The 22,120-nt window shown below is 33.8% G+C and overlaps 3 protein-coding genes and 1 long non-coding RNA gene across 4 annotated transcripts; 1 reads left to right on the top strand and 3 right to left on the bottom strand.

Moving 5' to 3' along the window:
- Positions 1-2,512: 2,512 nt before the first annotated feature.
- Positions 2,513-3,058, bottom strand: LOC123197550. The gene has a single exon (XM_044611867.1). It carries the CDS (start codon positions 3,056-3,058, stop codon positions 2,513-2,515), a length of 546 nt encoding a protein of 181 aa, XP_044467802.1.
- A 2,009-nt stretch (positions 3,059-5,067) lies between these two features.
- LOC123197392 lies at positions 5,068-8,406 on the bottom strand. The gene is made up of 4 exons (XM_044611668.1): positions 8,331-8,406; positions 8,058-8,234; positions 5,567-7,180; positions 5,068-5,454 (listed from the first exon to the last, which is right to left on the bottom strand). The coding sequence occupies exons 1-4, from the start codon at positions 8,343-8,345 to the stop codon at positions 5,425-5,427; spliced, it is 1,836 nt and encodes a 611-aa protein (XP_044467603.1). The 5' UTR covers positions 8,346-8,406; the 3' UTR covers positions 5,068-5,424.
- A 3,616-nt stretch (positions 8,407-12,022) lies between these two features.
- LOC123197549 (inactive LRR receptor-like serine/threonine-protein kinase BIR2) lies at positions 12,023-13,831 on the top strand. Its single transcript, XM_044611866.1, has one exon. The coding sequence runs from the start codon at positions 12,023-12,025 to the stop codon at positions 13,829-13,831; it is 1,809 nt and encodes a 602-aa protein (XP_044467801.1).
- A 3,004-nt stretch (positions 13,832-16,835) lies between these two features.
- LOC123197681 lies at positions 16,836-20,473 on the bottom strand. Its single transcript, XR_006497899.1, has 2 exons — positions 17,871-20,473; positions 16,836-17,045 (listed from the first exon to the last, which is right to left on the bottom strand). It is a non-coding gene; the product is annotated as an uncharacterized LOC123197681 (long non-coding RNA).
- Between the last annotated feature and the right edge of the window lie 1,647 nt (positions 20,474-22,120).

Here is a 22,120-nt window from a genome sequence, read left to right as displayed (position 1 = left end):
CTTGTGACTGCAACTAGGTAAACTTTCTTCTCGATTTAAAAATGACAACTTTTTCTTCGTCAGATAATCGTACGGTCAATAATAGAACTATTCGTACAATTACTTTCAGTGTCTTGACAAATAAGTAAATAGGTGTGCCGGAGAAGTTTTTGTGGCAGCCACAAGAGTCTTCTAACGAGTCCAATTAGTATAGCTCATGTGGCCCATCTCAGTAATTGTTTCTACCAGTTTGTGTGCGGTCGATTCAGACTTGTCCAACAACATAATTTCTAAATATTACTAATAGATCGTCTTGTTATCTCCAGTACCAAAGTTTTGGACACATTCATGGAAGATTTTGTTGGTGGTTCCTAACAATTAGTTCAAGAGATATCCCAGCATTAATTTTGTCCAAACAAGTCAAGGGTCATTCTCGTGCTCTAATTCTTTAATAATAGAGTGTGACAAAATCTTGATGGTATCAAAAGACTTGTAGAAAAGATGCAAAGGTATAAATTTATTATACAATAAGAAGGAGCAGAACATTTAATTATTCAAGGGAAACTGCTTAGGAGGACATCGCATTTCTTTTTGTTATTCATTTATTAAATTATTGAGGCATGAAACATAATAAAGATATAATAATGTTTTATATATAAACAATGATAAATTAAGAGATACAATCAAATTTATATGTTATGATATAATTAAATAATTTAATTATCATTATATAATTAAAAATAAAATAAATAATTAAATCAATTATACGATAATATATCAATTTATTTAACGCATTAATATTTATCCTTGTATAAATAAGATTGTTAATAGTTAGGATAGCTTTCAATATATTGTGACGTTCTAACCATAGGTAGATGAGGCTGTACCCTTTGTAGTTATCTATCAGTCTCCACCATTTATGACTTGAATGAAACCTTCACCCACTATCCCCAAACGGCTTATTATATAAAGGTTTGAGGTTTTATTTAAAATATAAATTCAACTATTTTAATTTAAGAATTTCTCAATTATATTTTTATTGAAACTATAAAGGATATATTTCTAATATATAACACCAAGGCATGTTAGTCCCGATAGTCTAGTATTTTGTAATATAATTTGACACTTAAATTTAAAGCATGTTAGACTATGTTAAACCATGTTAAATTTAGTAGTTTAACGTATTTTAGTTATTTTTTTAATTTAAATTAGTAAAAATTGTTATATGTGAAAATATATCTATTATACATGTTAAATGACACATCTTTTTTGTATATCGTATCGATTTTTTTTTTTAAATTGTTATATATCTTAAATGATTTGTCATTATGTTTGATATTTACAATTAATTGATTATTTTATTTGAAATACAATATACTATACTACTGTATGATAAATTACATGGAGCTTTGATGTATTTTTCTGTTGTTTAGCAAAGTGATAAGTAGGTTTCAAATTGTGCAAAAATGATCTTTCGTTATGTTGGGGTATGATTAGAAGAAGATCCCCAAAAAAGAACTTAAATAATGTTTTAAGGTTGCAAATTTTTGATAGGCTGCATTCATATCTCTCTCTCTCTCCAGAAACTTTAGAAAGGATCATGCTTTTGCATATTTTGCTTTAGAATAGAAAATAATTTGAACACCATGCTGATCTCTTTCTTTGTGATAAAGCTTTCATGGTTAAAAGATCACATAAAAAAGGCTTAAAGGCTTTTGAGGTTTTGAATTTCCCTGTTGGGTTTTGTTGTTTTACACCCAAATTTGTTATTTATACACAGTTTTGTGAATTGGGAAGAAACTGAAAAATGTGAAATTAATATAGTAAATAAATACAAGTAGTAAAGAGAAAGAATGCATGTGATTTATTCTAATTACTCGAAATAGAGCTATGTTTATTAGAATCAATATTTATTTTAACATTTTTATAACTCTCCCGTTATAATGGATATATTTATTAATATTATATCACTTATAAGAGAGTAGTAAACTTATATTTTATCTTTAAAATCATATTATAATTTTTTTTCTTAAGACAATTTATACCATGTTTATTTTTAAGAGAAATTTTAAAAGACTTTTATTAGTTAAGCCTACACTACTTACGACCTAATGTTGTTGTCCTTGTCTTCTCATTGGGGAGTGGGACTTTGGGTCGCGCCTTCAAATTGACTAGATGGTTGACAATTCCAACACAATTACAGTTCTTACTATGTGCAGTTTTCTGCTTCGTATAACAATACAAAAGTATCAAATACAACTTTTAACACTATGCTCTGCTTGATGTTTATGGGGTCCTGTTCTTGTTCAAGTTGCTGCACTTATTTGCTCAAAAGTTGGAGTATTAGATGAAAGTAGAGGTTATGTTTCCCTCAATTGTTCTTTGATTATCCTTTGATTTAGAAAAAGATTCTGCAAATAGAGACAATCGAGACTTGAACTAGAGAAGAAAAGCAAAATCACAAATTCTGCTCCAAAATTTTGGATGAAATTACAATGTCAAAAGGAAAATCTCAATATATACTAGTAATAATTTAAAGTTCAATATTAATTAGACCTCTTCTGTTATGAATGTTGATGTCTCTGCCTTTTCTTGCATCTAAAATTAAATGTTGCCTAAATGTTGCAATGAATGCTTCAGCTCTTTCATTCAACTCCTCCTTTGAAAGCCTTGGACCCTCTTCACAATCTTCTTCAACAACACCCTCCTGTTCATTTTCAGTCAATATCTGAGCTTCAAGAACTTCAACACATTCTTGTCTATGTCTTCTCATTCTCTCAGTCTTCACATTGTCGCTCCTATCTTCAACAATTTCACACCCACCATAGCCTTTTTTGCTCTGCACATTGCCATGGCCTTGTAGGGTTTGTTCATCCCTTGAAATTGAGTGCATTGAAGTGAAGAAAATCGCCAGGAGGACAAGATTGAGCACAAGGAAGACCCACAAGCGCCATTGCTCAATCAGCATCAACATCACAGCTCTCTTCAAACATGCCATCAGAAGAGCAGTTCCAGCTGTGAACAAAACTGTGTAAATCTCCTTTACTTCTCTCTTGTTGCTCTCTCTCTTTACCTCCATTTTCTCTTGAAATTATTTCTGTTTTCTTGCGAGTAATGAGAGTGAGAGGTTGTTTAGGGGGGGTTGTTTATATGGTTTGTTTTCTAGTGGGATTTGTTTTGTGGGAGGGTCCACAGTGAGGAACCAGGTCTGATGATCAGAGAACAAAAAAAAGAAAAAGCTGAGAGGTTATGGAGAGATGAGATGAGAGTGAAGGTGGCAGGGGAGACAAAAAGACATCAATATTACAACAATATTATTACAGTTACCATATGATTACTACAACTTGGGATAAGTTTGCATATGTTTTGGTCTTGGCATGCTATCCAGTTGTGTTTTGTGCTTTAGGCGTTCTTTGGTTGGTTGATTATTATAATCGCTAATTTTTTGCGCTCTAGGTGTTCTTCGGTTGGTTGATTATTATGATCAAGGATTTATTTTCAGGTTTCAAAAACGCAACCCCAACCTTCATATGGCAAATTTGCCACTTGACCAAATTTTTTTTTTTTTGATTAATTTCAGGTTAATTTATATAAAAATTTAATTATGCTGTTGACATAATGCTAATGTCATCACTCCGATTGACCTTTTAATTAAGTCAATGCTTAGTCTAAATCTGAAAATATTACACAAAATGAGTGATGTTTATATCAATTTGGATGTGTCACTATATGATTGAATATTATTTTATACTTATTTTAAAATAATTAATTCATATATTAATACGTTTTTATTAGTATTCAAAATTGATGTTTATTTGAATTTTTAATATTAAATGATAGAAAAATGTAGGGAAATAATCACGTCCCCCTTCAAAATACAATCTAGGGTGTGATATTACAATTATTAGTGAAAAAGAATGCCAAAATCCAATTCAAATGATGAATATTTTATATGCTTTTGGTGGGGAGGTATGCAAGAAAGAAGTTTGACAACTGACTATTGAAGCAATGAGCTATAGGAGGGCTTATACTTTCTTGATACATGCGTGGAAAATAGGGAATAACATGCTTTTGAAGAAAGCAGAGGCAGGCAGAATATAAAAAGTGCTTTCTGGATGGTGTGTGCTAAATGGGTAGCAGCAGGTTTTTGCCAGAAGCAAAGCCAATTTGAAAGAAACGTGACGCTCAAAGCCACGCCTGCTTCAGACGCCATCATCAGAAACGACCCCACTCAGTGAATTTGAGTTCCTATGAGTTATGACACAACAAATGTGAAAGCCTGATGGAATATCCCCGTAACATTAAGCGGATGAGAGTACCAAATTATTCAATTAAGAGACAATAAAGCCAAAACTACGAATAACATAGGGTTGATTAGTGTGATCTACCATAACAAAGCAAACATTTGATTTATCTGGTATAATCTATTACATGTTGAGGTTTATCTATCAGATGGGGTTCCCAAATAAGGATATTATTTATTTTCAATAACTTTTTAGTTTTAAATTTTATAATTTTTGAAAAATTTATACCTTGATATTTAAAAGTGGATTCAATTTGACCATATTTGGTTCGAATGAGTAAAGGTCAAACATCCCACATTTGAGTTTATTGATCTCAAGTACGTCTCATCAATGTCTCTGTATTAAGGCTAGCTTCTTGAACGATTATTTTTTTTTTTCAACATAATTGTTGGCCTACTCAAATGGTTCTAATTCAATTTCAAATTAACAGTTATAAATTTGAATCAAGTTTAAGTTAATCTTAATTTAAGTATGGTTCCATTTAAATCTACCCTTTTCGATAAACTCCCATTATTAAATAATCTAGGAATCGACAATCTTCGAAACCATCTTTATTAAAAGAAAATCTTTTCTAAAATAGATATATGTATATAACCAAGTAATCATGAAGCAAATACATATTACACACACTAATTCCATTTTTTTAAGATTACTCGATTGATTATATATACATCTATCCTACCAAAATCAAGTTTATAATTCTAACTTACGGCATAATATATATATATGTCAACCATTAAACTAGTGTTAAAGTGTTCTAATGTGAATGCCATCACCCAGAAAATCATGAACAAAGATAAACCTTTAAAGCCTCAGATAGAGTTATATATAACATAATGCCGCGATTTTAAACTGGTTATTACATAATTACTGGGTTTTTACTTTCTAAATTCTGTTCTACTGGTTGGCCAATCAAGCCAACTATAAACTATCAGAGTATATAAATTTCCTAACTAGGTAGAGCAAATCAGCAGATAATATCAGAATGTAACGGAATGAAGAAATTTCTGAGTGAAATTCAGATGCATTTACTATTTTATGAATCTCTCGTACTATGCAGCTAGCTCAGTTGTCAAGAACCTAGAGAGGTGAGTTGTTTTGGACCTTAGGTGCTCATAATGTCCAACAATCAGCTTCATTGTCACCATCTTCTACCAGATAAAGCTATGAGCTGCACAAAAGATAGGCATAACCTCAACGATGTTCATCTTTCATGCATGTTATTCTTTATGATGAATTGAACAGTATAAATGGGAATAAAAAATTTAAGAAAAAAGACCAACCTGGCGGGCAACCTGAGCCAGTCGCCGACTGTCCCTAGAAGATTCATTGATCATGGTAGATTTCTGTGGCTCTGGTGCATCAGTTTGTTTCTCTGCAGCCCTTCTCTTTACAACACTTTTTTCAGGAGAAGTGTGCACATCAGAGCTGTTCATAGACTCTTTCTTGCGCTTCCTCTGGAAAGTGTATTTAAGAAACTTACTGTTATCAGATTTAGAAGGAGATTCATTAGTTTCTATGGATGATTTAGCATCTTTTGAGTTAGAAAGTACTGGTGATTCATTAACCAATTCAGGGCTCATCTCAGTGCATCTAACCATTGAATTATCTATGGCATCACCTCCAGGTTGTACCAATGGAGGTTCATTTCTCAACTGTGTGTTCTTGTCAGAACCATCCGGAACATGTCTAAATTTAGTAACTGCCTTAATATTCACAGAAAAATTTGCTGATCCAGATACAGGATCTGTGCCTCTTCTAATTAATGTCAATCCTGGATCCAAACGAGGCAATGGCTTCATCTTAGCTTCATTTTCAGCTATCTTTGATCCATCTTCACCAGATATAACAGTACCACGTAAAGCAAATGAATAAACTATGCCACGGTTAATAGTAGAAGATGTCTCACAAGGTTTGATAAGCTGATCAGGAGGAGATGCGAATGAGGTAGATGGGCCATCCCTACTCTGTGATTTCACATTTCTTTTCTCTTCATGAATGATTCCATCATCATTAAAGGTACCCTTATGCTGCATGTTTTCGCAGAAGCCACTAGAGTTTTTCATGGTACTCACATTGCCAGGCTTGATTGAAGATAGCGATCTAATATTCTCATTTACCGAGTATGTTTTGCAATGTGAAGGAACAGAAGACAAGTGACAAGGTTTCATGGGCTGAACAGAACGAGACCTGCGTAGATTACCTTTGGCTTTCCCAAACCTAGTCTTTCTTCTTCGTACAGTGCGAACCTTTACAGTTTTCTTTGGTTCCCCTCCAAGAAATTTCTTTGTAATGTTAAATTTTTTGGTCTTAGGAGAGGGTATGGCACATTTTTCTTCATCCTTATTACTGGTCTCAATAACGACCTCATTCGTTATGAGGGAATTTTGATCTACATATCCCAAAGTAGGTAGGTTCTCGGTCAGAAAGTTTCTTTCAAGTGCACGAATTCTCTGAGTACAACCATTTCTGTACAGCTCAGGTTCCTTGTTCCTCACTATTATGGAGGCTAAGTTGGACTTTTGATCATCAAAGTTCTCCAACTGAGAAACACTTACATTATCAGTTTGTTGAGTTCCACTGCAGGACATTTTATCCAGGCTTTGTTGTTTCAATAAGTTGCTCTCCATGTCAGAAGCAGTAATGGTTGTAAGTCCTGAGCTCAAAATAGAGGGAACCAATGGCTCAGCTGTCACATTTTCTTGACAATACATATCTGCCTCCATGAATTGTCCATTCAAAGGCTGTTGATTACTTTTCACTCTCTCCAATTTATCTCTGACCCATTTCAATTCTGATCTGAGATCTGTTATGACATCCTCAGCCTCACAGAGTTGTGCTTCAATCTCATCAATCTTTTTTTGCTTGGTCAAAGATGTTACCTCGGCTTCCTTCATCTGTAGTTAAGTGAACAATGTTCAATTCATTATTCATGTCCACCAATGCACCAATGTCAACTTTACTTCCCTTTCAACAAAAATGCTGCTTAACTAAATAAAATATTTCCCAACTCTTTTCTAACAGGAAAATTGCAAATTTTACCACAAGAGAAGCAACAATTTTTGTCTTCTCGTAGAGCACAACAAACAACACAAATGACCAGAATAAGATTAACATCTACTCTCAGAAATCCCATGTACAATGAAACTAATTGAACCTCATTCGAGAAAGAATGAATTACATGATGTCCATAACAAAATAATGCCACAACAACAATACTACAGTTCATATGGTAGTGACTTCCAAGATTGTTAGATTATAAATTCGAATGCAATAACTTACAGTCAAATTGTAATTTTCATAGTTGTATACTTAGACAGCTCAAAAGATTAAAAACTTTGGAAAACTTTCACATTGCTCTTCAATGCTTCACATTTCAAAAAAGAAATAAACAAAAAGTAGATTTGACACCAGCAATCTTCAACTACAACTCTCCAGTGCAGCTAAAATTCCAAAACAAAAAAGAAACAAACAGAAGCAGCAACTCCAAGTCTGATTCATCAAATTTCCAAATCACATAACAGAACGAAGAATTTGAATCTACTCATCCAAAATTAAGGGTTAATTTTCAAACTCGTTTCACTTCTAAAGATTTGAATTGCAAATTCGAAACTAAACAACTTGCTAGCATAATCAAACATTTCAATTCAAACTCTTCGCTATCAACTGCTTATTTACGCATTTAAAATCGCAAACTGAAGAGAAAAATCAACTTAATCGAAACTGAACAATTACTACTGAGATTTCATTATTATTATTATTTAAAAATGTTACCTTAGAGTCGATCATCTGTTTCAAACGCACAAGCAGACGAAGGGCCTCGTCTTTGGTTCGATTCAGATCCATCTCACAACGCAACGCTTTGCGCTCCGATATCATCACTCTCGCTGCCGCCTCCTTTGCTGTGTTCAAAATTATATCCGCGTACGCCTTCTTCAACGCCACCATTTTCTAAAATCCAAAAAAAAAAGAAATCGAAACACAAAAAACAAAATCAACGAAAGCAAAAAAAAAAAAAAGAACGTTTTCAAAATTCAAATCACAAACCTCTGATTCTTCCATGGAGGGTTTTAGCAAATTACAAAAAAAATGGTTAACAGACTGTATCGGTTAAGAACTGAAAGGTGAAGCTATTGAAATGACGACATTGCCCCCAAATTTGAGCTTGAATTACGGGAAAAAATTTGTCTGTTGGAAGGCGTGGGGTCCAGTGCGAAAAAAAGGTTCAGGTTGAGGAGTAAAACGGTGTCGTGTTGGTGTGGCGTTTAGGCGCGCAACTAAAAGTGGGGGCCTACGTGGAGGGTTGAATTTTAAATTAAAAAATGAAAACGGTGTCTGAAGGCAGGGGCGCCGGCGAATCCGGCGAAGGCGCGGTTGTGTGATGATATTTAAGTTTTTAAAATTTGAAATGCGATGGTCATTCATCACAGTTGCTAACTTTAATAATTAATTTTCTTTTTCTTTTGAGTAATTAACTAAATATATTTACGAAATTAACCAGCTTATTATAAGACTTATCAATTATGTATTCGAGTTAATTTAATATTAATTCAAAATTATTATTAAAAAATGATATTTTATCTACATATTTTAAATATTTAAAATTAAATATATATTACTTGGTGTTACAATTGTGAATTTGTTTAAACATTATTATAGAGTTTAGAGTTATATTTGATTTAAACTAATTTAAATTTGAGGTTAAATTAAAAATTGGATTCATTTTTATAAAATAAATTGAGTTAAGTTTATTTAAATATTTGAGTTCGAATTAATTTAGATCAAATCTAAAATAGAATTTTTTGAATCAAATTTGTGCCTTGACTTAATAGGGTCTAACTCGGTATTTGCATTTTGGACCAAAATCTAGGAAAAAGTACAAAACAAATATCTATAATAAGTAAAAAGAGTAATATTATATGTACTTATTTTCAATATATAAATGTATAAATATTTATATGTGTTATTACATGTTTGAGTATTATTTTATTTTTAATTTAAAATTACTCAATCATTTGATGACACATATAACTGTATATATATTTGTGTATCCAAAATAGATATATATAGTTTTATTATGAGAAAAATCATATACATAGATATTTTTTTATCAAGTTATTTGTAAAAACTGACATAAAAGTATGTAATTAAGTGATTTTAATGTATAAAATATTATAAACAGTTAAATACCCCAGCGATGGTTTGTAGAGATAAGATTAGTAAAAAATCTTGGCACATGTAATTTTATACTATCACAAATATTCCGTAGGAAAAAGGGTTAAAAAGAGAAAGAGAGTTGATGGAATTGATAAAGAAGATGTTGTTTCTGGGTTCAGAGTTTAAGGGATCACAAACTTGAACAAGTTTCATTGTTTCAAGAGTAGCTTGTTAGACTCAAATTTGCTGATCTTATAAAAGCTGCTAACATTTAAGTTCCTGAAAATGCTATAATTTCCAGTCTGACAGGGAGTACTTATAAGGCTGAGCTTCTTGATGGTTCCATGCTGCTATTAAGAGGCTGAGTAATTGTAAGCTTGATGAGAAGCGCTTCTTTTCTGAAACAGCTCAGGCATCCGAATTTGGCACCTCTTTTGGGGTATTTTGTTGTCAAGTACTTAAATGTGTCATTTCCAGGCTCCATGCCTGCATCAAAACATCTGCTCCAAAGTGATTCTTATTGACGAAGACTTCGATGCGAGGATAACTGATTTTAGACTGGCCAATCCTGTGAAATCCTCAGCAGAATTCGGTTACATTGCTCCAGAATGCCCAAGCAATATGGTTGCTTCAATAGAGGGAGATGTGGACGGATTTGGGGTGGCGCTTCTGGAATTAATTCCAGGGCGAAAACCACTTGAAATTTGTACTAAAGAAGAAGGGTTTGAGGGAAGCTTGGTAAATTTGGTGAATAAGCTCTCAGCTTGTGGCTGAATCATGGATGCCAGGCTCTGGAAATTGCATGTAATTGTGTGGTTACTAAGCCCGAAAAGAGATTGTGTATGGGTCAAGTTTGTCAGTTTCTGCACAGAATTGCCAAGAAACTTGGTTTCTTTTAATGTTGCGATGAAATAAATAAAGTTCACAATCTATTTAATCAGTTTTATTTAATTATTTTTAAGTAATATGAGATTTAATTATCTCTTTCATATTCTATCCATAAGATATTTGCCTAAGGTGTCATATTTATCCACTATAAATAAACATGATACTCTTGCATAATCTAAGACTTGTTTATTTTGGTGATAATAAATGGGAGAGGCCAACTGAGTAGCTGTTTTTATTTACCAGGAGTAAGATTTAAGAATGAAGCTTTGGGCTCAAAATGTAAATACTGTGTTAGCCACTAAATTAAAATTGTGGTGGAAGCACCCATAAAAGTCACTATGTGTTTCTTCTAGTGAGCTGGAAAAGTTCCATTCAAAATTTTGTTGGTGGAAAGTTGCTACTATAAATCTTTTATTTATTTATTTTTTACCAAATATTTTGAATCAATCAAATCAAGCCACGTTATTACAGGAACAAAATATCTTTCAATGTTGAACTCATAGGCTCTGACATTACTAGTCTTGAAGTCACAAATCACCATGCATGACCCAAACCTTCCACCTTGAAAGAGAAATATGTGAGTGGCATTTTAGTGAATTGTGAATGCATATACCCAAGTCCCAGAAACTTAATTGGCTGGTCATCAAAAGCAAAACCCCAGTGGATAAAATTAAAATAATCTCTAAGATACCAAAGATATTATAAAGTAATAAGCATGTATATTTTTTTATAGTGCTCCATCCAACTAGCCCTTTCCTCGTGGCCCTTGACACTCACAACCCATTTTCTTTTACCCCTCCAAATAGCATAGACTTCCCTTTTTATCCCTGTGATGTCAATTTTTTTTAAGGATACTTGTTTGAAATACTTACATTTTGATCCTTGAATTCAATGTCCTACTAAATGAGTGTTAAGTGACTTAGAAATTACAGGAAAGTGATAAAATACCCAAGTAAATTTTAAGTTATTAAAGCACAAGAAGATGTTGAGTATATTAAAACAACACTAGTGAAATAGCAAATTAACCCATGATCTCCTTAACAATGTGTTTTAATTTGTAAAACTCAAAAGTAAAAATATAATGAACTGTATATTAAAATTAGACAATATCTTGATAATGGATATGATTATTGAATCAAGATATTATATAAAGATTAACGTATGATTATATGATAGATGGTTTTTTCTACATTAATTCAAAATTACTAAACCATATTATGACACACGTTTTTCATTATTTATGAGAAGGTTATTTTCATCATCTCACTTTATTTTTTCTAAGTCAACTAATGGTCAACTTGCAGTACATTTAAGTTAAAGGATTAAAACACAATTACATCAAATTAGTGTTCTTGACTATTTTAATACATATAAATAGGGATGGAAATAGAATTCTCTCCCCTAAAACAGTGTCTATTAATGGTCAAGGAATCTGTAATCATCAATCTAGCACTCGCCATTGAACACTACTATAAGAAAATAAAAGCATTTCCACAAAAAGCAAAAATCAAATATATAATAACGAAATTCATTCAAGTCTACTGGTAAATTATCTCAGGATTTTTAATTCACATATTGAAGTCAACAATGTCCTTCATTAGATCATTCCAAACATTTTCTACGCGGAAACAATAGATTATATGTGATATAATTGTGACTTTGTTCACAAAATTTGATCATATATTTTGGCCACCATGAGAGGTGTATGTGCAATGTTTTTAATTGTTTTGATGGTAACCCAGATGAGTTTTTCAGGTTTTGTATCATCAGCTGTTGCCGAAGATGATATCAAGTGCCTGGAAGGTGTCAAATATTCGCTTAAAGATCCTCAGGGGAAGCTCAGTTCATGGACTTTTGCAAGCTCTTCAATTGGTTTCATGTGCAAGTTTGTTGGAGTTTTTTGTTGGAATGATAAAGAAAATCGGATACTAAACCTGGAACTTCGAGAAATGAAGCTGTCAGGGCAAGTTCCTGAGGCTTTAAAGTACTGTCGAAGCATACAAAAGTTGGATCTTTCATTTAATGATTTGTCTGGTACAATTCCTGCTCGAATTTGCACTTGGTTACCTTATATTGTCACTCTCGATCTTTCAAATAATCATCTTTCAGGTTCTATTCCTCCTGACCTTGGAAACTGTACTTATTTGAACAATCTGATACTTTCAAATAATCATCTTTCAGGAAGTATACCGTATGAGTTGTCTACGTTAAGTAGGCTTAAGAATTTTTCTGTAGCTGAAAATGAACTTTCAGGAACTGTTCCTTCTTATTTTGAGAGATTTGATAAGGGTGATTTTGAGGGAAATAATGGACTTTGTGGGCGGCCTTTAGATAAGTGTGGTAAGTTGAGTAAGAAGAATCTTGCAATAATAATTGCTGCTGGTGTGTTTGGTGCCGCAGCATCTTTGTTGTTAGGTTTTGGGCTGTGGTGGTGGTACCACTTGAGATGGGATAGAAGAAGGAAGAGGAGGTATGGATTTGGAAGAGATGGCGCTAGCCGGTGGGCTGAGAAATTGAGGGCTCATAAGCTTGTTCAAGTTTCATTGTTTCAAAAACCACTTGTCAAGGTTAAATTAGCTGATTTAATGGCAGCTACAAACAATTTCAGTGCTGAAAATATCATAATTTCAACTAGGACTGGGACTACTTATAAGGCCGTGCTTCCTGATGGGTCTGTGCTTGCAGTGAAGCGCCTGAATGCTTGTAAACTTGGGGAGAAGCAATTTCTTTTGGAGATGAATCAATTAGGGCAGATAAGGCATCCAAATCTAGCACCCCTTTTGGGGTTTTGTATTGTGGAAGATGAGAAGCTGTTGGTTTATAAGTACATGTCTAATGGAGCTTTGTATTCGTTGGTGCACGGAAATGGTACTGAAATGGATTGGCCAACTAGATTTAAGATTGGTTTGGGGGCAGCCAGAGGCCTGGCTTGGCTTCACCATGGATGCCAGCCCCCAATCCTGCACCAGAACATATGCTCAAATGTGATTCTTGTTGATGAGGACTTTGATGCCAGGATAATAGATTTTGGATTGGCAAAGCTCATGACTTCCTCAGATGATAGCAGTTTTGTCAATGGGGATCTAGGTGAATTAGGCTACATTGCTCCAGAGCTTCCTAACACCATGGTCCCTTCATTGAAAGGAGATGTATATGGATTTGGTGTTGTGCTTCTGGAGTTGGTCACCGGCCAAAAGCCACTTGAAGTTACTACTGCTGAGGAAGGATCTAAACTCAACTTAGTCGATTGGGTCTCCCAGATCTCTACATCTGGTGAAATCAAGGATGCCATGGACAAGGCCCTCTGTGGGAAGGGATATGATGAGGAGATTATGCAGTTTCTGAAAATTGCTTGCAGTTGTGTGGTTTCTAGGCCTAAGGACAGATGGTCTATGTACCAGGTTTACCAGTCATTGAATAGCGTTGCTGAGAAATATGGTTCCTCACACTGGTATGATGAATTTCCACTCATTTTTGACGGGCAAGATAATGACACAGCATGAATCAGGGAGAGGCATGGCAAACATTTTGTCACACAGAAATGTACATCTTGTGGTTTGTACTTAAAAGCTAACAAAGTAAATGGTTTGAATTCGATTTCATCTGCGGTTCGCCATTTGTTACATATATATATATATATATATATATATATAGCTTTATCATTCTTGAACACTAAGAAATATGTCTGTTTCCTTTGTATTATTGTGAACAGTTTCTGATTTTCCATCATTTTCTTGTATGCCCCTGCTTGATATAAAGAGCAAACTCTACTAATTACATACTGAAGCATATGCCCAGAAATTTGAGTATGACCTTTTTTAGGTGCAGGTTCATCTTATCATTTTTCTATTAGACTTGTATATGGTAGCCTATGCCAATGAAACGAATGCATGAATTGCTATGCGTGTTGAGGGTTACCATAGCAAAAGGCTAATTTGTTGAGACCAGCAGTATGTTCTGAGATACATACTAAATATTCTCGGTTCCCTTGCTGTCTGTTTTGAAACAAAGAAATGTTTCAAAGCATAACTTGTTTGACCAAAAGTGAAAAATGATTGAGAAAGTATAGGCCAGAGCTTAAAGTTGAGATTGCCTGCTCAACTGGTGTCTTTTGCACTATTTTCTGGGTAAAGCAGCAGATCCAAAGCAAAGATTGACAGTGAATTTTGGGCTGAGATTAGAATAATTGTTCTACAATAGACAGCAGGAACAAGCACTTCACTGCATGAATTGTAAACTTAAAAAAAAAAGAAAAAGAAAACATAACTCTCAGTAGTGACCAAGACTCTACTGCTGAATTGACTGTCACCTTCATGGGCAGTCAAGCTGACTATTCCAAACCTTCATTTCCTAACCCACTAGCTATGCTTGACTGGTTTTCTCTGAAGAATTTTCCAATTAAATGGCACATCTTAAACTAGAGACAGGATATAGAGGGTAACAACAACAGCAACCACTTTGACTCTTCATTTTAAGTCTTCCATGTTGATTAAGACATAACTACATAAATTGTTGCTAAATTTTATAATTGTATGACCTTAATATCTATTATTTATAACTTAGAAAATAAATGAATATCTTATAATGCACGATCATATCATTCATACATTTAAAAAATAAACATATATTTTAAAACAATAAAATTATATATATAAATAATATGTATAATTTTATTTATGAATGACATATCACTATCTAATTAGATGTTGTTTTGGTACTCATTTGGGTTTAAATGAAGCATAGCCAATGAAAAGTAGTCAAAATAGCTAATGCAACAACAATGACCTAAATTCTAGCATTTCTATTAATGGAACCAATATAATTCAACAACTTCTTGTTAACTTGCCTAGATGGGTTCAAAGAGGTACGGAGAGAAAAAAAAATAACATTTATCTAAAATTAGTATAATATATATATAATTACTAAATACTAACAAGTATAAATAAATTAATGTATTATTATATGATTATAAGTGAAATAGATATGAGTTAAGTCATATCGGATCTACAATTTAACTTGAATGAGTCAATTTGCAGTTTTAACTCGACAATTCATTTCAAGATCGATTCATTTGAATTCTAGTGACATCATTTATCCCATCACAACTCTAATAACCCTTTGATGATATTGTTTATCACATCGATGACATCGTGCTCTATCTCAAATTTGAGTTAGACATTATAACTTTGATTTGAACTTGAGTTAATTTCAATTTTAGTTTGATTTAAATCGAATCTATCTTTATATATGATTGAATAACATAATCATTGATTTCAACCCTAATTCAAAATACGTATTCACATTGATGATTACTAAATTTATTTATATTCGTTAATACTCAGTAATTTATAGGATACATTACCAATCTAAAATATACTCAAGTGTTTGATAAAGAAGGACTTGAGAAGTACTTTATTAGAAACAAACAGCACTTTTACTCAAAAGGGCTTTCTACAAAATTTACAAGCAATACACTTTACGCGTAATGTTTACTTTTCAACCAAAAGAAGTGCACGAGATGGCATTATGTCTCCCATACCATGCAACAAAAAGACACATAAAATTTTACTTTGGACCAAGTCTTTCTTTGCTTCTCGAACCATTCAAAATAAAACCAGAAAAAGAAGCAAAAGAAAAGTGAAAGAAAAAGCAATCGACAGAAATGTCTCTTCTCTTCTCATCTCTTTGCTTTGTTTATTATTATTTTTTTTCCCTTTTGATATATGTGAGATTCTGTTGTCATGATACCACAATGTTGTTGAGTCTAGTGTAGCAAAATCAACATGGGAAATTGTTTTTGAAGAATCATCTTCATCTGGCAATGGGAATTTTTAAAGAAGGGAAATTGCAGGTCACTTGTTCTATATAAAATTTGATTGGCACCCTTCAAATATATGTTAAAATATATTTCAAGAATTGGCCAACCTTCAAATTTGATTGGCACCCTTTCTTGGCTTGGCTTGGGCACTTAAAATAAGGGAGAACACTTCTTAAAATAAGAGAGAACACTTTAGAATATTGAGTTCCATATCATTGGATTTTTAAAGAAGGGAAATTGCAAGTCGCTCCCTGACAATAGTCGTTAAAATAGTTATTATAATAATTAATAATTTCTCTTATCAAGAAAACTTGTACATCTCCATAAATTCAATTGAATTATAACATCACATCAAATTATTGAATGTGGAAAGGATTAAAAAGATTGATCAGTCTTGCTAATTTTTTGCTCTTAATAGAAAGTGAAGTCATAATTGTATCCAATGATCTGTCACAAAAGAATTGAAAAGGGGCAGGCAAATGCTGCTGGGTCACCCCTAAAAGTTGTTTCTGTACTTATTTTAATGTGCAGGAAAGCTGTTTAAGTTCTTTCAATACCCATGAATCCTTTACAGTTTCATACAGTCACTCAACTCATACACTAAAACTATAATCTTCCAAAACTTTCTAGCCTGTGAAGATTGGGGCATGCAACAACCTGGTTACTAGCAAAGGAGAAAACAGAAGAAATTTTGAGAACAGCCTTAAGCCCCCATTTCCAAAGCTTTGCCATATCATGAATTTAGAGGAACACATCTCAACTTACAGATTTTATAAGGGTTGATAAAGCACTTAAAATATAAGAATTTCTTGTACATTGTCTTTGCAGAAGCTTGAAGCTTCTTTCACAGAATCCGCAGTCAGATTTTGCCTGGTGGTTGTCTAGACTTTACCACTCTCCTAAATCAAATGAGATATGTGATCAGCTACAAAAGATTATACAATAATATTGAGAAAAAGATAAAAAAAAGTTTATAGAGACTTGATAATCGTAAATTTTGATATGGTAAAAATTTTCTTTACCGTGTTTGTTTCAACTTCCCATTTTATCCTTAAACTAGAAAGTGCATCTCACAAAGTGTTTGGATCACATAAAGTGGAAGCCTTTTCCAGACAGGAGTTTCATTTTAGAATATTATAAAGATTTTAAAGGTTCATATGATGGTTGTTTGTTTCTCGAGGAAATAAGTTACATGGCAAAGGAAATATTTCTATATGATTATTTGAATATCAATATGAAGGAAAGAAATATTTTCTTCCCTCCATCACATTTCTAAAGTGGTCAAGTGCTTTCCCCAATGTCTTTATTTCAAACTCATCAAAATAAGAGAAAGATTGATACTTAAAGAGGCTTTAGTTAAAGACTAATGAGTAAAACCATCATCTGCTTTCATACAATTTAAGTGAGTTTATACTGTCTCTTCTACTGGCTAGAGACATTCAAATGAGGAACAGATATATTTTCTTTATCTAATACACTAATGCCCCCACATCTCTCCCACCCACCCCCACCGCGCCCCCCCCCCACCCCAAAAAAAAGAGTTTCTTATATTTTTTATTCAAGCTTGAGGATTTGCATAACCAAACCGAGACTAATATACAAGTTCAAGTCATTGTTAATGGGACTAATGATCGATAACAATTATCTCTTTCCTATTGTACATTCTTTCAGCACGTAAATGGGAGTATACATATATATAAGTTAACTGAAAGGGAGATGTGTACCTGTTGTGGATGGGATCAGGTCCATTGGGTACTCTTCTCTTGCTGACATAATGAAGATCGAAGTCCTGATGAGCGTGAAGCTTCTCTCTTTGAATCAACTTCCAGTCCCTGAAAACTTCAGTTGAAGGTACTGTCACTGTTGTGGTGGTGGTTGTGGTTGCATGGTTTGCTAAAATTCCAATAAACAAAAGCCAAATGATCCCAAACAATACAACAGCTACTAAACAAACTCTCAAACCCCAGCTGCCACTCGTCATATCTCCTACTGGCTTCTTGTCTCCTACAAGCTCTCAACGAAGCATGATGGCTGGGCACTCAAAACATAGAACACGGAACTGAAAACCATGCTGGTGTTGAGAGGATTGTATTGTAGATAAAGATATTATACAAGGAGTTAACAAAATAAGAAAAAAGATGTGAAGGGAAAGCTTGTGCAAGACTAGTATCTTAAGATGTTTTTAACCTGGCGGGTAAGGAGTATTGGCTGCATTTAAAGGTGGGGAGAAATAGTAGCAACACTATCAAGAGAAAGAGAGAGACTAAGAAGCATGGCCAATAAGACAGAAAACTTTATTAGCCTTGTTGCTTTATTTGTTAACTGGGTCCATTTGAGCTCCCTTTCTTGGCTTGGCTTGGGGACAATGTATTCATAGGGTCTTGTGCCAATATTGAACAATTAGAAGAGAAGTGCCGATTGTTGGCACAACCTAGGAGATAATTGATCAAAATTTGCTAGAAAACACAAGCTTTCTTTCTCCAGATACAACATTTACAAGCAATGGACAAATACAGCAACCTATCAAAGAAAAAAGCATCTAAGACACGCATATGAATATATTCAGAGATGTTTTGGAGAAACAGAAACAAAAGCAACTAAAACATGTATATGAATATATTCGAAGAGATGTTTGGAGAAACAGAAAACAGATGACTCCATCAATGACCTTGAATGATACAGAAACTATTCGATGGCAAAAAGCATATATCAGCTTTGCTTGGAGTTACAGATTTCTAGCTTCAATGGCATTTTGGTTTAACATCTAAGCAAATGTACTGAACACTGTTGCAGGCAATTTTTCAAAGGATGCATTCAAACAGGCTCCACGAGTCCCACCGACGAAAAAGAAAATAAGAGAGAATACTTTAGAAACTGCAATCAGAGGTAACAGTTAAGAGTATCTTGCTCTCCGGAGTTTTTCAGTCACTGGGATACAGTGACAATAATTGTTAAAGGTCCCCTAGCTCAGCACATTAAAAATGGACCACAGTATCATGGATTATTATCAAAGAATCTGCCAGAACTTTTAAAAGTTTTCAAAGGAATAGGAAGTTTCACATTCTGATACTTATTTACAAAACCAATTTAACAAGATGCCGAAATACAGGGCAAGATATATGAAATTAAAGTCACAAGATAATTAATAGCACACAATTGAGCAACCAAAAGATGAGTGACTCTGCATGATCTTCAAAATAATAACAAAACTTCTTATTTTGAATTTCATGAAAAGGTGGATTACAGAGGAATACAACATGTAGACACTTCATTATTAACAATAAAACTCATCACTAATGCCCTGGCATCACGATAAGGCTTTCGCAAAGTGGTAGCTGGAGGAGATGATTAGGGCTGAATTTGAAGGGAGCTTGTTCGGGGCACAAAACGAGTTTTACTCAAACGAATCCAAACATGAACATGAGATAGCAAGCCTGAATACGAGCTTGGGAGTACGAATGAAAACGAGTCCAAGCCCAAACCCGAACAAGTGCCTTGCTCCTGCACGGCTCAGTTTTGTTAATAAATAAACTCTGAACCGACGTCGTACAATTGAGTCTAAGATGCAAGCTTAAAGTCGATCAAAGCGAACTTGAGTTAGAGCACACAAACTCGAGTTGAGTGCGAATTGATCATAAACACTAAAATTATGAAGAGAGTCAAATACGAACACGTGTTCAACAAGCCCGAGCCTAAGCTTGAGCCTCAACTCACTGAAAACGAGCCGGACCCTGTTTGGGCTTGGCTAGACTCATATCCTGCCCTAGAGATGATCCACCAATATCCAAGTAGTTGAGCAGGCAATAGAATCCCAAGCATATAGCAAAGCATACATAACAACTTGAAAACACCAAACAAATGAATAGCTCACTGTGAAAGAATAAAATACTAGCACTAGTGGTTCACATATGATCAATCAAAAAACCATTTTGTCTAGCCAGTATTTGAACAGAAACTCAGTTTCGATCATTCCTGAAAGTAATTAAACAATAATCTAGCTGGCCTCAGTTTGTAAGAAGACTGATAGGAGGTTATCAGAACAGCTTTCCTTCTAATAGCTTCAAAATACTACATGTTGGCAAACTGTGAAGATCTGGTTTCTAAGTATTCCTTGTTGCTGTTGATGTACAGGATGGAAAACTGCCAGTTTCAAAGCCAGATATGATTTTGTGATCAAATCATGATCTTTAGTTTGGGATTCCCCCAAAAGCAATGCAGTTCAATGATAATTGTGGGGACGATTCTTTCAATCATGTGGGAAATGCAAGGTTTGGTAAAGGTCACAATCCTTTCTTCACCAGTTGGTTCATGCATACCAATATATTAGGTCCCACACAAAGGGATCTTCTCAAAATAAATTTGCTTAATGTCCCAACTCCCACTACACTATGATCAATTATTTCTTTCAATCTCCAACAAATAAAATAAATAAATAAAAGAGAGATAGCACAAAGAAGGAGGAAGAATGAAAATAAATAATATGCCTAAGAAAAACCGCATGCTGTGACAGCAATGGAGAACATCAAAATCTCCAGTGAAAACTACATGATGGATACTTCAAAGTAAGTTTCAAAATTCCTGGAAATGAATTATTCCCAGTCACCTAGTGGAATGCACAATTATGTTAATCGATGAATGAAATCCCCAAACCAATTCTCAAAGAATTAAAGACATTGTCAACCAGTACACACTGAGCCTGTCTTTAACCTGATCAAATATTGAGTCATAATTCCCTTAACATAATACTAGACTCACATAAAGAACCTCAAACTAAATCATCTGGAACTCATGTCCAAACTCCTTTTGTCTTGGGAAATTCATATAGATAAATGAACAAGAAAGAGAAGAATTCCCCATGTAGTATGAATAGAGGTGGTTCACCTTCCCCGACAAAAATCATAGTGCTCTTCTCTTTATAGGGATCGTGCTTTTGCACAGAATTTTTAGAACAACCCATCTCCTGTATAGACACAAGTAGGGCATGTAGCATGTATACATATTTGGATGACCCAATGTTGATTCTTTGCAATAGAAACATGCTAGGTCCAACAACATGCACTTTTATGCAATCTCCTTTGCATTTAAAAAGTACAGCAGGGCAGGTTTTAGTTGGGATAAACTTTTCGCCGCTAGCTCCAACAAAATGTAGCTCTATCATTAATTGTAAGAACACCACGCCCAATTATTGCTTTAGGCACTTGAAAACATTCCAAGAAAAACCAGAATAATCACCTTCAAGACAAGACCAGTCTTTATTTCAAGCCATATTGAATTTCTTTCATTTAAGGTGGAATTTAAGATAGAGCTGTGATGGAAACAGTGTTGTTCACAATTAATTCTTTCATACTTTCCTACCCTACCCCACCCCATCCCACCTAACCTAAAAGAAAGTAATTCAACTTGTCAAAATATATTGACTTTAAGAGGCTAGACATCTTTCAAGTCCATTCAATAATCAAGGCCATGTTTTGACAGTGACCCAACTCTTATTCAACCAAAATAAAATATAAAATATATAATTTATTTTATTAATTAAAAAATTATAAAAATAATCTTTATAAATCAATTAAAATTGATTATCTAAATTACAAAATTCTAATATATCTTTTTTCTTTTATTTTTTTAAACTTAGACACTTTGTTTATAGTAAGTTTAGCCTCCGAAGTGACAACAAATATCCTAATCCTACCATGCTCATGGTGAATTAGAAAACGCAAGCAAGACATTAGATTTTAAGGGTAAGATATGATTTAGAAATCAGCTAGACACATATTTGGATAGTATGTTATAAAGAAGTTGGCAATGGCAAACTAAATTCTTCACTGTAGAACTAATGGATCAAGAATTGCACAATAATCAAGACTTGCCACTAACTCAAAATTTAAACCAAAACATAAGACCACCCGAGTTGCCGAGCTGTTCCCCATAAGTGATGTGTACCTAAGTGTTGACTACGTTAAGGAGAAATTTAATA

Source organism: Mangifera indica, chromosome 15 (genome assembly GCF_011075055.1).
Source record: "Mangifera indica cultivar Alphonso chromosome 15, CATAS_Mindica_2.1, whole genome shotgun sequence".
Taxonomy (NCBI): domain Eukaryota; kingdom Viridiplantae; phylum Streptophyta; class Magnoliopsida; order Sapindales; family Anacardiaceae; genus Mangifera; species Mangifera indica.
This window is presented reverse-complemented; position numbering and strand designations above follow the sequence as displayed.

What these genes read in the sequence shown, in the direction of transcription:
- LOC123197550 (XM_044611867.1), bottom strand. Translation starts at nt 3,058, where the DNA reads ATGGAGGTAAAGAGAGAGAGCAACAAGAGAGAAGTAAAGGAGATTTAC.
- LOC123197549 (XM_044611866.1), top strand. Translation starts at nt 12,023, where the DNA reads ATGAGAGGTGTATGTGCAATGTTTTTAATTGTTTTGATGGTAACCCAG.
- LOC123197392 (XM_044611668.1), bottom strand. An exon ending in AACAGATGATCGACTCTAAG is followed by an intron (nt 7,181 to 8,057) that starts GTAACATTTTTA and finishes ACTTAACTACAG; the next exon opens with ATGAAGGAAGCCGAGGTAAC. An exon ending in TGGCTCAGGTTGCCCGCCAG is followed by an intron (nt 5,455 to 5,566) that starts GTTGGTCTTTTT and finishes TCTTTTGTGCAG; the next exon opens with CTCATAGCTTTATCTGGTAG.